Consider the following 16,368-nt stretch of genomic DNA (forward strand, 5'->3'; position numbering starts at 1 on the left):
CTTCAGAGCAGATTTTGGGGGGCACTGTGGGTCGACTGGGGAAGAAAGGAAGGAAATGTTCTGTTGTGCAAGCAGAATTCTGATTGTGCAGTGTTGGATATTACCCTTTCTAGCGTCATCACACTTGTTACTCTCTACTTACGGATATTCACGGGTCATTTTGATGACATCTGCCTCCCATGCATCTCCTGCTTCTTCTTGCCTTTTTTCCAGCACAAAATAGACCCCTTTAAATCAATTTTTTAAACAAAATGTGCTGTTCTTTCCTGCTGTGTGCAGGAAAAGTGGTGTGATAAAAACAGCCACTGAATGGGCCACGTGGTCATTGTTTACTTCCTTTTTCTCCCCCTGTGTGAAGAAAGAGGAAGTATCATGGCACAGAAAGGGGGGGGAGTAATGTTAAGGAAATGCAATCCCCCACCCCCGTCTGATGATGCTGAGTGTTTCGAAGTCAGTATGGTAGGAGAACAGGATCCAGAGTTTTGGAACTGATGACTATGGCTGATAAAATGCCCAGTTAAAAATAAGATCAAGCATCTATAACAAACTGCCTTCATTGTGGAGGGAATAAAATGGAAGATTTAATTCAAGGTTACTAGAAAACAATCTCTGTCCTTCACCATTAATACTAAAGACATGAATAGAATAGGAACAGTTATATCTGACTATACAGACCATTGCGAAAATGCTATTAGGGCCATTGTAAGAGGATGCTGCATTATGGAGATAGACGTGGACTTACAAACCTATAAGCCTGTTCTAAGATATATTTTCCTGATTTACATCTGGGAGCTCAAACTGCACTGTGGGTTCTTCATTATGCTTAGCACAAACCATGTGTTAATGTGATATATAATATATATATATATATATATATATATATATATATATATATATATATAGGCCACCTTTAAGGGTAGAACCCTCTCAAAGCAGTGATACTCAATTGCACATCACCTTCTCTCTATATACACAAGCTTCTTAAATGAGTTTTATTTTGTCTCAATGCACAGTTCTATCTAGGGTGACAATTCAAATGAATAATTAGTAGGTGTAAAAATGGTAGTGGTAATAACTAAACATAAGTAACAAGAGTGTTATCTGGAGCAGTAGTTCCCAAACCATTTTGTTCTGTTTACATGGACCACTTGAAAATTAATGGGGATCTGTGCTAACCACTTATCTTTTTTGTTCTACTAACTATAGTCCATACATAACTCATTTTAATATACATAATCTTGCATTTATAATAGTATAGTTCTGCTACTGGGTTTACATATGAAGAAAAAAAAAGCCTTTTCTTCTTCAGTACCAGCATCATTGCTAAATCCAACACAGTATTACAAAAATCACAGGCTCTAGACTAGGCTGGGCTGCAGAAAAGGGCCCCTTTAATAAGTAAACTTTTAAAGGGACATTAAACTTGTCAAAAATTTCTTGGTATGAAAAAATATCAAGTGCAGGCTCAAGTACAGATATTTTTGACAGTACTGCCATTTTACCATGGATCAGCTGAATGGAGTTCATGGACCACCAGTGGTCTATGAACCACAGATTGAGAATTTGTGACTTAGAATATAACCCCCCTAAATGTAATTAGGGCAATTATGGTTAAAGCGATTTGTATGTTTTGAAGAAAAAAAAAACCCTGTTAAAGTCTGCATGCTATGATATAGTATTATGTGAAACTTACTCAGTTTAATGTCCTTCAAATATAGCCCATCACAGTTGCTTAGTATTAAGCTCATTAGGGAAGGGTTATACACAGTCATGGAATAACATGTTTTTCTGTACTGTGAGCATGATTGATACTCTTTTTTATTCTTAATTTTAGTTACAATTAAAAAGATTTGGAAGAGTTTTGTTTGTTTTTTTAAAAATTGTCACAACCATTTAAAAAGGGTAAACAATACAAAAATAAAGGCACTGGTTAGGGGAAGGATAGATCATCCTAGCTTGGCCCCAGAAGCTACTTAAAACATTTAAATAAATTGTTTTAACAATGTTAAACAATTTACTTGGCTGTGATTGTAAACTTTCTCTGGATTGTGTCCAAATAGAAGCAGAAAGCCTGTTAGACAACTAATAGGGCCATCAAGATATAAAAATTCATGGGATTATTAGTGTCAAATTCCTGTTAATTACCTCTTAACAAATGGGAATTTCCATAGTTGTTTCATAGAAATAAATATAGGCCTATTCATAATCCTCCATGTGGAACAGTCCTACAAACTGAGTCATGTTAAAGAACTAACATAGAAGCTGGTGTGGCCATGTTAGTAGGGAATGCCTCCCAGTGACAATTTGCAGACACAAGGAGGCCTAAAGGTACCTGTATGATGAGTGTAATTAAATGTGGGCAGACTTTTATCCCAGAATATTTTCACCAGTGTTTCTTTTTAAAACCCTGAAACATCAACCTCTGTGTTTCTACTTGAGAGGGGTTAGGTTGCCACTCCTAGGCTCTTTCTAAACAGGGCCTTACAATAGTGTGTGAATAGTGAAAGCTCTGTCTGCTAACACTACAGGGATGGAGAAGTACCCATCCTTCATTAAAAAAAAAAACACTTAAAAAAAAAAGAATTCGGAAGGAGGGTGGTGAAGTCTTGGTCATCATCTCTCTCTTCTTAATCAGCTTCTGGACTGCTCATATGTTAAAGTTTTCCCCTTACCAAACTGAAACATAAAGAACATTTTTCCAGATCCAAAGAAGTGTTTTGCTAATCACCAAAACCAGCAGAATTGGGGGAGGGGGGATGTGCTTCATGTTCAAGTAAGAGGCCAACCGGAGTCCTTCCACATCTGTGAAAATGTATGACTGATAAGAGCTTCATTCTCTCAGGCCACATTCGGATGTCACTTTAAGCCATGATGGGTTAATAAGCTACTCACAGTAGCTTATTTTGAAAATAAGCTTCTGTTACCCCCACACAATCAGACAAATAAGCTACTGTGCTAGTTTCCTAAGCTACTGTGCATAACCTGAAACAGCACCCCCCCTGGCCCCTCTCCTGCTGCAGTCCTCCTCCCCAGTGGTGTTCACTTACTGTCAACATCACAGCAGTCTGTTTTAATCTTCCACAATATCCCAGTGAGAGGGGAGAGCTGTGTAGCTTTAATCAGAGCTTCCAGCATCACTCTGACAATCAAAACCCTGCATGATTACAAAAGAGCAAAAACATTGGACGGACCAAAAATGGGGTAGCACAAAGTTTGCAGGATGGAAGTTTGCAGGATCTGGACCAAACTTCATACACAGCCTCCTCTAGCAGGGATGCACATGAGGCCCATTGAAAACCCTGTGCACTGACTAAGCCATGTGAGCAAAAGCACTTTTTGACAAAAATGGGGTGGCAGATATAACTCTATGGAAGTTTGCCCTGGCAAGGATGGCCACAAAGAAAAAAGAAAACCCTGCACAACTGCCGCTACCCAATCAAGTTGGTGTTTGACACTTGGGGAGGTTGCAGAGCACACTGCCAGGGGAAGAGTTAACATGGGGTCAGGCTGTGAGTAGATAATACAGAGATCTGAGAGCTGGATGAGAGCAGCAGTTTTGACTTCTCTTGTAAAGTGACTCCGTGGGCAACCAAAATAAAACCACTGTGGCCGCCATTTATCACTTTTAACTTATGATGGGTTAAGTAATCCATTCTGCAGACCATGGGTGGTAAGAATGGGTTATTTTGGCCAAATAAGCTGCCTTAAGTTTTAAAAAAACAACTCCTGACAGACAATACAATAACCCTTGATGGGTTAAACAAGTTATCATGACTTATTTAACCTGTTGTGCATTATTGTGACATCCCAATCCAGTCTTATTCTGAAAGATTTTGCCACAAAATAATAGTCATTTGTAGAAGAGCATGCTGTACTACCTTTCTTTTTAAATTAAGGGGGCTTACCAATTGCTACCCATTTTTACATTTCTAATTTTTTGATGTTGGGAATTACAATTTTCTTTCACTTTGGGTTTTAAAAGTGCAACACCAAACCATACATGAATCAATGGGGCATTCTGTCTCACCTCCTTCGCTATGATGTAGTACAAATAATGTGTTGCCTAAGTGCATTGTGGTTAGACACAAACATTCAAGTACAAATATCAATAGGCGGCATTGACTTGTTGCAGGCTGTGTAATGTTATTTGTTTCGACACCTTTGTCATCTTCCAATAGAAAATACTCTTTAAAATTCATATGACTAATATTTACATAAAGTATATTAATCCTCAAATTAGTGTTCCATTACAGTTATTCAGGCATTATCAACATCCCAAACACTATTACTTTAAAAAAATAAAATAAAGGCACATATATTAGCAGGATGTGTTTCAACACTGCCATGCAAAAAAAAATAAAAATCCTCTCCCCTAACCTTCTATGAACTACAAAAAAGACAAGCTATTAAAACTATGTGAAATATACTCAAACCTTTCCTATTTATAGATGTGCAAATCAACTTGCATATATGAAATAAATGAGGTTTTTATTGGCATTTTAAACAGTGTATTCAATCTGTACCTTTCAAAGGCAAATCTTCAATGTTAATTTTTTTAAAAAATAAATTATGTAAATACTTCTGTCAAGTTTTGGTAGCCTCATAGATTTTTTAGAAATACCAGATTGAAGAAAAAAATATATAAACATGTAAAATAACGAGGAATTTTTGATGTATGAAGACTTGTAGTTTCTGGTGAGGAGTGCTTTTCAAGTTTTATTTAAGGAAGATTTATGAATTGCAACCCAATCTATTCAAAGCCAAAATCTGCCAATTTTTTTTAGATCTGGCACTAAAATTTTCTATGATAAAAATATTTGCCATCCTAATCACCCCATCCTGTAAACTCTCAACTGAAATATCTGGTTTCTGCATCTAATCTTTAAGGAAATGATCCAGGTTAGCAAAGGAAAGCATTCTCTAAAATATCTATGAATTTGTATAGCTTTAACAAATGACTAACCCCTCAATATTAAGCTATTAGCCTACAGAACAGATGACTAAAAGGCGCAAGACAAAGTTGCTTCTGCATTTCAGTGCAAGTGCCTTTTTGGAAAAGTGCCAGATATATTGAGTCTGTACTGACTGCAACATGACTAGTTGAAATTTCACACGTTGTTCCACCACCAAGTCTTCATAGTAAACAAATACTGCTTTTGCTGAATACACAAATTCCTTTACCTTCCATGATCAGCAGCGATTACTGTCATAAAAACCTGCAGCTAACAATAAACTATGAAATAAATGGATGAACCTATCAAAGGTCTGATCCTATTCTCAATGATAGCATAAAATTTCAGCAGAAATTTAAGAACTTAATCAATTCTAACCTCCCAGTACACTGTCATTCATTTTTATGTTGCCAATGTACATACAGTATGTTCAGTCACTAGACTAACAATTGCTCCACTCCCTTCTAAAAGACCTATACTATCAATTGCACCAACAAACTAACAAAACCCTATGCTTGGCTTATTCCAATGTAATGTTTTCCTCCTTGAAGTGGTGTAGTATGAAGGCAAACACATACACAGCATTTAGCATCGGAATACAAAATCCGTGTTAGTGTAGGAGGAAAGATATTGGAGTAAAAGATCAGATTCCTCATCACTCCTTTTGTCTTTCCCACAAAATTTACCTGGCCTCTGTAATTGATGCTTCATTGGTAGCCTTTTCCTGAGAAGAAATATTAGACTGGAATCAGCCCACAGTTATTAAAGGCAAACTAATCTGAATATAGATGTATTTACAGCGCAAATATTTTCAAAGGGATTTGCTGCCAACTTCACTGGTAGTGCTTTGTTTAATGCCAAGTTAATTTGGTGACATCCTGTTCTCATCTGGAACATCTTTAACCAAGTAATTAAGTAAGAGGGACAAATTGGTTTACTAAAGTTTAAGAGTGGATGTAAGGTGGGTTCCCATTGCACTAATGTACTTGCATGTGATAGTGGGGCTGAAATTGCTTGATTACTTCACACACACAAGCCTAGATTCTATTCATTAGTTTTATATGTTTTTAACCAGTTTTATGCATTTTATTGTAATTTTGTATTTAATGTTGTTCCCTGCCTCAATCAAGAGGGAGAGGCGGGTAAGAAATATTCTATTCTATTCTATATTCCAAGAGTTAAATATTTCAGAAATCCAAGGCTTTTCTGAAAGCCATTTCAGCAAACTCCTAATTTGGTGTTTGGGACAGACACTGCTCATTTTTAATTCCATGCATATAAAATCAGATGGGTAACATCCAATGTTTCAAACTTGTGAAACCATTTTTCTTTTGTGAAACCATTTCTCTCTTTATATTTTTCAAAACAAGGATTGCATATCATTTAGATTTAATCCAGATCTGTGATTATGTCTTTTAACAAAAATAGTTTATAGTTTTTGCACATACATTTACACAAATTTAAATGCAACTGAAATAAGAGAATTATTTTAAAAATTATGAATTTGATAGTTTTAAAAAAACTTTATCTCAACAATTTCTTCAAGAATCACGTTTTCCCGTATGGTCTTTGGCATGTCAAAAGACATGGCAATGCTCAACACGTAAAATAGTGAATATAAAATAATGAATTAAGATACATTACCAAAAAATAAATAAAAATAGAGATGTATGTTTCTATTCAGTTAGAAAGAGTAAGTAATGTTTAATGGCGAAGAAAATAACAAACACACATTTTCTCATCAACCTGTGGTGGCTTTCAAACCTAACTGCAAAATGAAGCTTTCATTTTCTATTAAATGCCCTTTTTTGCCAACAATAAGTAGTGCATTTGAAGATGTGTTAGTTGGGTTGCAATTAAAAAAAATAAAAAAAATAAAATAAACAATACTGTACATTTCTTTTCTTTTAAAAGGAAGATCTTATCTCCTGTCTACAAGCAAAATATGAGTTCAATACTCTGGATTAATGTAAATTTATAACACAAATAGCCTGCTTCCACCCACCCACACTGTATTTGTTAGCTATGAAGCCTGTAGAAAAGAACTCTCCCTCATTTGCAGCAATTTTTGTATTTCATAATAGGGCTTTAAATCCCCACGCTATATCAATACAGACCACTCCTCTCCCATTATTTCATGACAGACTCATTTCTATTTTTATCTTCCAGTCACCATTTCACTACCTTACAACAAATTCAGAAAAATATTGCTCCAATGACATAATTTTGCATTCAGTGATCACACAGTATTTCTAGTTACCACCCTATGACAAAACTTGGGGTGAATACTCATACTTCTAGACAGGGCCATATATTTTAAATAGTATGTTTATGTGGCTATTTAAGCCCTGATGAATGCCATAATCATAATCCATTATCAAGCCAAAAGGATTTATTACTCTGGCAATCGCCAGACACCCCCCACCCCACCCCGAGTTCACAGAACTACTTCCTTCGATATCTTCAGACTGCACCGGTGCTATGGATGACACAACTGCAAATGCAACCCTTAAGAGGGAAACCAATAGCCAATGGTGAGATATTCAGTAGCTGCATTACCTTGTAGTCCAAGTTTACAGGGACAGCACCAGTTATTCAGAGTTCAGGAGAACCCTAGCAACAGTGTACCTTGGATATGTGTTAGTCTTTCTTCCACTGGCCAAACTCTTCCAGAACCCTTTTTTTTTGTTTTTGTAGTGGAAACAATATTCAGAAAAGTTGTTGAACATAATGAATTGTTGGGGAAATAAACCCAACAGAACTCAAACTCTTGTTTTACTTCTTATAAAGTGTTAAACTTCATTCGTCATCTCCTTAAGTAAAGAAAAAGATCTCTTATGAGCTTTTCTGGCGTTGCTCACTTAGGAAAAATAAAAATCATTTTGAGATTTTTTTTTAATCGCTCGTCTACTCCATCTTGGTACAGATTTCTGGTCTTCAGCATTTTTTCTGCCTGCTGTAGCAAAGTGCAAGAAATGCCAGTAGCTCTCTCCAAACCACCTGCTCTTTTGTCCATAAAGTCATGTCACTTGCTGCTATAGACAGTCTTTACAAAGTGCAACTTGTCCTTTAAGGTAGTCTCTACAAGGACAGATTCTTTTATGGTTTGGATGAGATCCTGCACAGCTGAACAACAAGAGATCACCCTGGAAAACACAGTGCTTTTTCTTTTCATCAAAAGATGGGACTAGAATATCATTTGCAGATTCAACTGTATGACATTCAATGTTGTATCTGAAAAATTAAAAAAAAAATGCAACATGAACTACATCATTGGTTCACTTACAGTAATTAGCAAAAAGTATTGCTTGTGTCCAATGTTTCTGGAGTAACACAAAGCTTGAGGAAAACCCATTTTTGAGGCCCAGTATTGGGCAAAAGGTGGGATACAAATAAATAGAATTATTATTATTATTATTATTATTATTATTATTATTATTATTTGTTTATCCTTACTCAAGAATTTAATTGAATATTTCGATTCCACTTCTTCAACTGGTTGCAAAAGTGTTTTCACTACTCATTATGACTTCATTACAGTAGGTGGTGATGGTGGTTTTTATTCCGCCATCAAAACATGAAACTACTAAAGGAAAAACATCACTTCTTGCAGTTTTCCCACTAGTATTTGTTGGACACAACCCTGTATCACCCACCACTTCCAACTCACAATGCCAAAGGTAGGTAATGTAGATAGTTTATGGTGCAGTACCACCTATGACATATTGCACCATATACTAGAAGATGTTTCAAGAAGCTGTCTCTAGTTTTCCATTCATACATAAGATGGTCTGGTCAGTAACCAGATCCCATTAGTTTCCAAACTTACAAAGCTAAAAATTACACTGGATTGAATCCAGACTTAGCCATACTTTGTGTAGACTCAATTAAATCAATATGCGTTAAGTTCATTTATGAATAAATGAAATCCTATTGATTTCAACAGCGTTATTCTAAGTATGACTAAGTCTGGATACAATTCCAGTAATTTTAAAAAAAATGTTTCAAGAGAGTTTTCTTCACCTTAGCCAGAAGAGATCAGGCCATTCATAATATACACAAGATGTTCTGATGAACCAAAGCAATATTCAGCTAGAGTTATCTTTGCTATAGAATTACACAAAGATGACAGCAAATTGGGTAACTGGGAATTTGGGAATGAATGAAATTTGCACAATGTTGTCCTAGTCTAAACAACTCAGGACCAGGACACCTAACTGACTGTCTTCCCCTAAATACATCTAGTCAACCACTGAGATCTTCTAAGGAAGCCTTATTGATCATTCCAGTGTCACCAGGTAACATCATGAAAGCAGGCCTTCTCAGTAGTGGCACCCACAATTTGGAACAACAATCTCACATGTTGTTTGAGAGGCAGAAACTGCTAGGCTCTAAACACCTCTTGAAGACATATTCCTTAACATAGGCTTTCCCTAGCTTGTAATGGATCACGACAATGCTCCATTTATTGTAATGTTTTAACTATTTATTATTTTATATTGTTTTAATACTGTTTTATATTGTTTTATATGCTTATGTATTTACTGCTTAGAGATTTTAGGATACTAAGCTGTATGCAAGTATTATAAAATAAATAAATGCCATATTTGGATCTGGGATTTCTCCTAAGTATGTTGGAACATTCAAATTGCCATATTCTTCCACAAAACCCGTTGATTAACAGGTTTTCACAACCTGGATGTTGGCAGCTATTTTGTTACTAAATAAAAGGAAGTGACAGAATTTTACAAGTAAGTGGTGATACAGAAGCACATTCACAAATGTTAGCCTTATTAAAGGTACTCCTGCCCCTGCAAAAATAAGAACTTTCCGGAGTGGATGCAATGGGAACTTTCCACAATACCATACATCACCATCATCACAGTTGTTTACTACACTATAAAAGCTGTTTCAAGTTGTGCAATTTTTATGCCAGATGACTTTTACTGTGGGCATGATTTAGCAGTCAATTCCCAACAAGGGTAGATGTAGTTTACAGATGTGCAGTATCTTCTTCACACATGGCGTACAGTTTCTTTACCAATACCTGTATACACCACTCTAGGGAATAGTAACGTGACCTAAATGTGATCAATTATTGAAACTTATTATTATTATTATTATTTATTTATTTATATAGCACCATCAATGTACATGGTGCTGTACAGATAACACAGTAAATAGCAAGAAGTTGGATACAATACAACGCAAAGCTGTTTTAACTACTTTTGACTTGGTAACTTATTTTACATGATTTAGTTAAGTTTTCTTAGGTCACAATCCTATCCATGTTTAGACTGAAATAAGTCAATCTAATTATGCTACGTTGATGTATCCAGTTTATAAAAACAAAAAACATTATTCCAATGCTTTCTAAAAAAACAACCCTCTCTTTCAAAATATAGGGGGGAAATCCACCTTGTTTTTTCTTGTCCTCTGCTGCAATACTTACTTCAAGAGGTCTTTGTCCTTGTTTAGGTGCTGGAAAAAAGATGGCTCGCAGATGAGCTGACTTTCTTGACAAACCTGCTTACATGATTTCCCAGTCGCAGCAATTTTAACCTGAAGGGCACTTAGCGGGGGCCACATCACTTGCCCATGGCAGAAATCCTGAAAGAACACAATACATTTCATTACTTCTGTATAAAAGCAAAAATAAATAAATGAAAGTTATCACTTAATATATTGTTGCTATTAAAAGCTTCAAATAATCTCCAGGCAATTTGATCAAGATTGCAATGAAACCAGTATGGATCCTACAGCCAAGATTCATGTGTTCTCTGCAAAATTTACAAGCTTGTTCTGCCTTTAAACAACTGTGCATATGATTATCATCATCATTTCTATATCTTGAAAAGGGCTTTGTTGGTCTTATTATTATGGACTAAGTGAGGCAGATTGGACTGAGACACAATGACGTCAGGGACACTATCCAGTGAACTTCAGGGCTGGCAGTGGGTATTTAAACTTTGGACTTACCAGAACTGCATTCACTGTACAACACAAACCCTGTACTGTAATCTTTAAAGAAGGATAACATTAAGTAGAAGATAGTATGACTATTCTTCAACAATATTTACTTCTATCACATTTACTATACAACAGAGAAGAAGAAGAAGAAGAAGAAGAAGAAGAAGAAGAAGAAGAAGAAATAAGTGATAACTAACAAGATACAGAGCTCATACTGTTCCTGTAATGGTCTAACACTCCAATCCGACAGGTTGGCTTGGGGTACAAAAGGTTATGAAACATTCCAACTCTACTACTGCAGTCCATCACTTTCACCACTCAATTGCAGAACTGTCACTTTGAAAAACAATATTACACATGATACTAGAATAATAAGTTGTGTGGATAAGAATCACAACCTTCTAAAGAATTTGGGGGGGGGTAATCCAGGAAAGTATAAAAATAATCACTTTCAAGCCTATTCCAGTATATTTATTTTTACTAGTGAAACACATGGTTCGCAAAGAGTCAAATGCTGAGCCAACACAGAAATCATTACCGAGTACATGGAAGCATTGCAGTAGTGTAGATACATCGCTAGCTGTCATCACTGCCTGATTCAATGTAGGACATTATGCAAATATGTTGCACAGAATCGAGTGGGAAAGAAATGAAGACTGAGAATGATTTCTGCTAATTATATTAGTCTGAGCAGACAAAAAATTGGGATGGAACCTCTTTTGTGCATTCTTTTTACCTTAATTCTAAAATACAAAAAGCAGACTCTCTTGGAGTCACCAGTTACTATATCTAAGGAGCTCCTGCTTTCTCAGCAAGTACATGTTAGGCCTACCTACCACCCAGACCTAGAGGATACTAACTAGCACAAAACACAAGCAAATGAACATTCAACAATCTTTCCTACAATTTATAGTTGATCAACTAATATTAATGGTATGATTCTATCCTCAGGCAACAGCAGACAAAGCCAAAGACTTCAGTTCCCCACCTCCCTTGTTTGGTAGAGGCAAACATATTATTACAGACTATTATTAATTAAAATTATTTTTGGACTGTGGTTTGGGCTACAGAAACTCAGTACAAAACATTTAAACACAGACTTTAAAAACAGCAACAGAAAAGCCTGAGAGTGGCGCCATCTATCAGATTCTCATTAAGAATCTGTCAAGACATTAAGCAAGCAATGAGGGAGCTAGTCTAATCTCCCAAGGGACAAATTCCATGATTGGGGTTGTGCCATGGAAAAGGCAGCACATAGTGAAATGCTATAGCTCAATGGCAGAGTAGATCCTTCATACGCAAAAAGATAGGGCTGGGAAGGTCTCCTGTCTGAAATCCTAAAGAACCGCTGCCAGTCAACGGCCAATGCGGAGCTAATTGGACCAGTGGTCTGACTCAGTTTAAGGCATCCAGCTATATTCCTTTCTGTCCAGGACCCCTAAGACAGTGAACATCAAACAATAAATTACAAACATCTAATCAAATAATTTTTAAAAATAAAATAGCACAGTCTTTGATATGAAGTGCAATAAATTTAATTCCTTGGTTTTGTCTTGTAAATTGCATCAATTGTATCTAGGAAAGTCAAGCTATGCAGGAAAGCCATACTTCATATGGGATTTATGTTGTGTTCCTTTGTGTTGCAAACATTCAGAGGTTTTGAAATATTATTATTATTTACATTTATATTCCGCCCCATAGCCGAAGCTCTCTGGGCAGTTTACAAAGATTAAACATTGAACATTTCAGAATAATTTACAGTGTTTGGAGTATTAGAGTTATTTATGATGATTTTATAATAAATGTTAAATCTATTACATTGGGTATTAGGAGTACTTGAAGCTCTGGGAAGGAAACTGAAGAACTTTGGGGCCCAGGTAGTTTTCTCATCCATCCTCCCGGTTCTTGGAAGAGGATTAGAATGGGAAAGAAAAATACTCCGGATGAATGACTGGCTACGAAGGTGGTGCCGATCTTGGAATTGTTGTAGATCGCAAGCTGAATATGAGCCAACAGTGCGATATGGCTGCAAGAAAGGCAAATGCTATTTTGGGCTGCATTAATAGAAGTATAGCTTCCAAATCACGTGAGGTACTGGTTCCTCTCTATTCGGCCCTAGTTAGGCCTCATCTAGAGTACTGCGTCCAGTTCTGGGCTCCACAATTCAAGAAGGACGCAGACAAGCTGGAGCGTGTTCAGAGGAGGGCAACCAGGATGATCAGGGGTCTGGAAACAAAGCCCTATGAAGAGAGACTAAAAGAACTGGGCATGTTTAGCCTGGAGAAGAGAAGATTGAGGGGAGACATGATAGCACTCTTCAAATACTTAAAAGGTTGTCACACAGAGGAGGGCCAGGATCTCTTCTCGATCCTCCCAGAGTGCAGGACACGGAATAACGGGCTCAAGATAAAGGAAGCCAGATTCCAGCTGGACATCAGGAAAAACTTCCTGATTGTTAGAGCAGTACGACAATGGAATCAGTTACCTAGGGAGGTTATGGGCTCTCCCACACTAGAGGCATTCAAGAGGTAGCTGGACAAGCATCTGTCAGGGATACTTTAGGGTGGATTCCTGCATTGAGCAGGGGTTGGACTCGATGGCCTTGTAGGCCCCTTCCAACTCTGCTATTCTATGATTCTATGATTCTATTTATGGAAAAGTAAATAGTGTACTGTTGTTAAACATATTATTGTTTATTTCTTGCCTTGTTTTATTTTGTAGTTATTTATAGAAGAGTTAACAGAACAGGGCCAACTTAAGTGAATTTTGTTCTTTTTATTGAGTTTCTGATTGGAGATCAATCTAGATAAGGAATTTGTATAAACCATACTGATCAATTGGCCCCTTTGGGTGTTTGTATGTATCATTACTTCTTCTTATATTTAAGAATAATAAATTGTTTAAAAAGATATTACGAAGTACCATGCCTTAGAGGACTTCCTTTGTAAATTTAGAGAAATTGTTCACAAGACCGTCAAGCTCTATTTATTCAAAATTGGTAAAAGGGCAACTTATTCAGAGAGTCTGCTCACACAAAGCAGATGTCTATTGATATGGAGAGCATACCTGTTTCTCTATGAAAACGTTCATTCTCTGGAGCATTCCTTCACATGTGAATTCAAAGGGCAAGTAAGGTTCAATCTGTTAAAGAGATATTAAGTAGTTTAGAAAGTCCATCTGTAAATAATGACATGAATAATTCCATTTTTTATTCAACCACTGTGAATATTTCTGGTCCCATAAAAATAAACCATAAAATCACTCAGCAAATTCACAGCTATAGTATTTCCTATCCCAATTTTTTTAATTAGATCTCTAATTAGAGAAACCTTTGTTTTTTCCTTCACATATATTTTAATAACCTGTAATTTTCCATATTAAAGCAACTTACTCATTCAGGATGCACAGTGCAATGTTATCTCCCTGGTACAATGTGTGTGTGTATGTGTGCATTTATATATACATATACACTGTGTTTCTCTATGAACATGTTCATTCTCTGGAGCATTCCTTCACTTGTGAATTCAAGGGGCATATATCTGCTGATGTGATTGTCCAGCTATATAAGGTAAACATTTCCCCAAAGGGACAATTATAATTTTTAAGGGTTCAGAGAAGAACAGACATGAAAATTCTGGAAATTACCTGCTGAATGTTACCTTGGTTTATTTATTTATTACATTTTTATACCGCCCAATAGCTGAAGCTCTCTGGGCGGTTCACAAAAATTAAAACCACAGTAAAACACCCAACAGGTGTTTTATAGATCTCAAATGGATATAAGTGCTATTTAGAATATGTTAGTTTTGCATATTTAATAGGAAAAGATTAAACAGAAAGATCAATGTATTTCCCCCCCAAGACTACCACATTATAGCAACAAGCCTTCTAGGATGCTTTATTTCTGTTTGATAATTTAAGGCGCATACTGAACACTTTTGGTATGCTCTCTGCAACTATGTTTCCATTTCACATTTAGGCATTGAGTACAAAGATATATTTTTTTCTTTTAACCTTTTGACTCAAAATCGCTTTAACTGCCTTCTCAACTTCAGAAAGATCGTTGATGTTTACAGTCCAAACATGAGGCCTCCCAATGTAGACTTCAGCATAGGGGTGTTGAGATGTCAACTGAAAGAAAAGTAGTCAAATGTCATCTTGCTAGACATCATGTTCATTGTACCTTAAGAACATAAGAGCTATGCTGAATTAGACCAAGGCTCAATCTAGTACAGTTCTCTGTTCACACAATGGCCAACCACCTTCTCTGAATCCTTTACCTTGCTTCCTCTTTCTAGGGAGAGCTTGCTTTATTGGGAACTTTCCCAATTGCCTGCTAATACAGTTTTGTCATAGATGTACATGCAGCTATCACGATGAGGTCTTATTATGCATCAACATAGAAACAATTAATATGGCACAGTCCTTTGAGATTAACTCAAGCATACAAACTCAATAGTCCATGTTTACTTTTGGTACCTTCATTTCTCTAAGAGACTTCCAGGGTTAATGCTATGTGCTCAGAGTTATAGTTCTGGACACCCAATACTTTATCACCATGATCAACATGATCAATGGTGGATTCAATGAGTATCAAAGGCAAGCTAGGTCAGTGAGAGCTATTTAGATGTACAAACAATCTTCTGTACAAAACAGCCCTTTCATACCAACCCTTTGAATGATTCATTATTCAGAACTAGCTTACTAAGAAAACAGAGTATAGAAAGCCACACAGCACATATGTAGCTGAGCAGGGGCTTGAACCCTGATCTCTCTTGCTTTATCTGCTAGGTCTGAAGCACCGCAGAGTGATGCTATATTTAGAAAGCCAATTCTTCTGGTTGAAACCTACAAGGAGGAAAACAACAAATCCATCTGATGAAGTAGACATTGTCCACGAAAGCTTTTGCTATAATAAATTTGTTAGTCTTTAAGGTGCCCCAAGAATCTTTGTTGTTTTTGCTGCAACAGATTAACTCAGCTACCCCTCAGGAAATACAGGAAGACTCCTTAACAGTATATTCATGCTGTCTGTCTGTCCATGCCATTAAAGAGGTTATTGGTACTTACATGGTTTCTGAAAAGAATGATTACCTTATTCCATTTTGCTACCAACAGGCCACAACGAAATATGATTTTTCATGCCTAACTCTAACTCTATCCTATTTTTATTATGCTAATGGACCATTTGATTGCTATTTCCAGGAACCAAAACAGCTAAACAAATACGTTTCAGTATAATGATTTAAAAACAAATATTTTAATGATGGATTTTTTTTTTTTAGCACAGCTACACTTTTGTTTGCACTTCTTTAATAAGCTAGGTTTGGTCAGCGTACAATATTTAGGTGGTGTTGACTGTTCTACAATCTAAATATTCAGGCAACTGCAAAAGCCAAAGAGTGAGATAAGCTCTCATTAACAATTAACAACGCTTCTAGCAAAA

At 36.3% G+C, this 16,368-nt stretch overlaps 1 protein-coding gene across 1 annotated transcript in view; it reads right to left on the reverse strand.

Moving 5' to 3' along the window:
• Positions 1-7,611: 7,611 nt before the first annotated feature.
• MGAT5 (alpha-1,6-mannosylglycoprotein 6-beta-N-acetylglucosaminyltransferase) overlaps positions 7,612-16,368 on the reverse strand; it is a 147,573-nt gene continuing 138,816 nt past the window's right edge. Inside the window, exons 14-17 of the mRNA XM_063116606.1 lie at positions 14,937-15,053; positions 13,989-14,063; positions 10,405-10,562; positions 7,612-8,186 (exon numbers count right to left, since the gene is read on the reverse strand). Of these exons, the coding sequence (XP_062972676.1) occupies positions 7,988-8,186; positions 10,405-10,562; positions 13,989-14,063; positions 14,937-15,053 (549 nt within the window). The 3' untranslated portion in view covers positions 7,612-7,987. The remainder of the gene's footprint in view (positions 8,187-10,404; positions 10,563-13,988; positions 14,064-14,936; positions 15,054-16,368) is intronic.

This window comes from Elgaria multicarinata, chromosome 2, assembly GCF_023053635.1.
Source record: "Elgaria multicarinata webbii isolate HBS135686 ecotype San Diego chromosome 2, rElgMul1.1.pri, whole genome shotgun sequence".
In the NCBI taxonomy this organism is placed as follows: domain Eukaryota; kingdom Metazoa; phylum Chordata; class Lepidosauria; order Squamata; family Anguidae; genus Elgaria; species Elgaria multicarinata.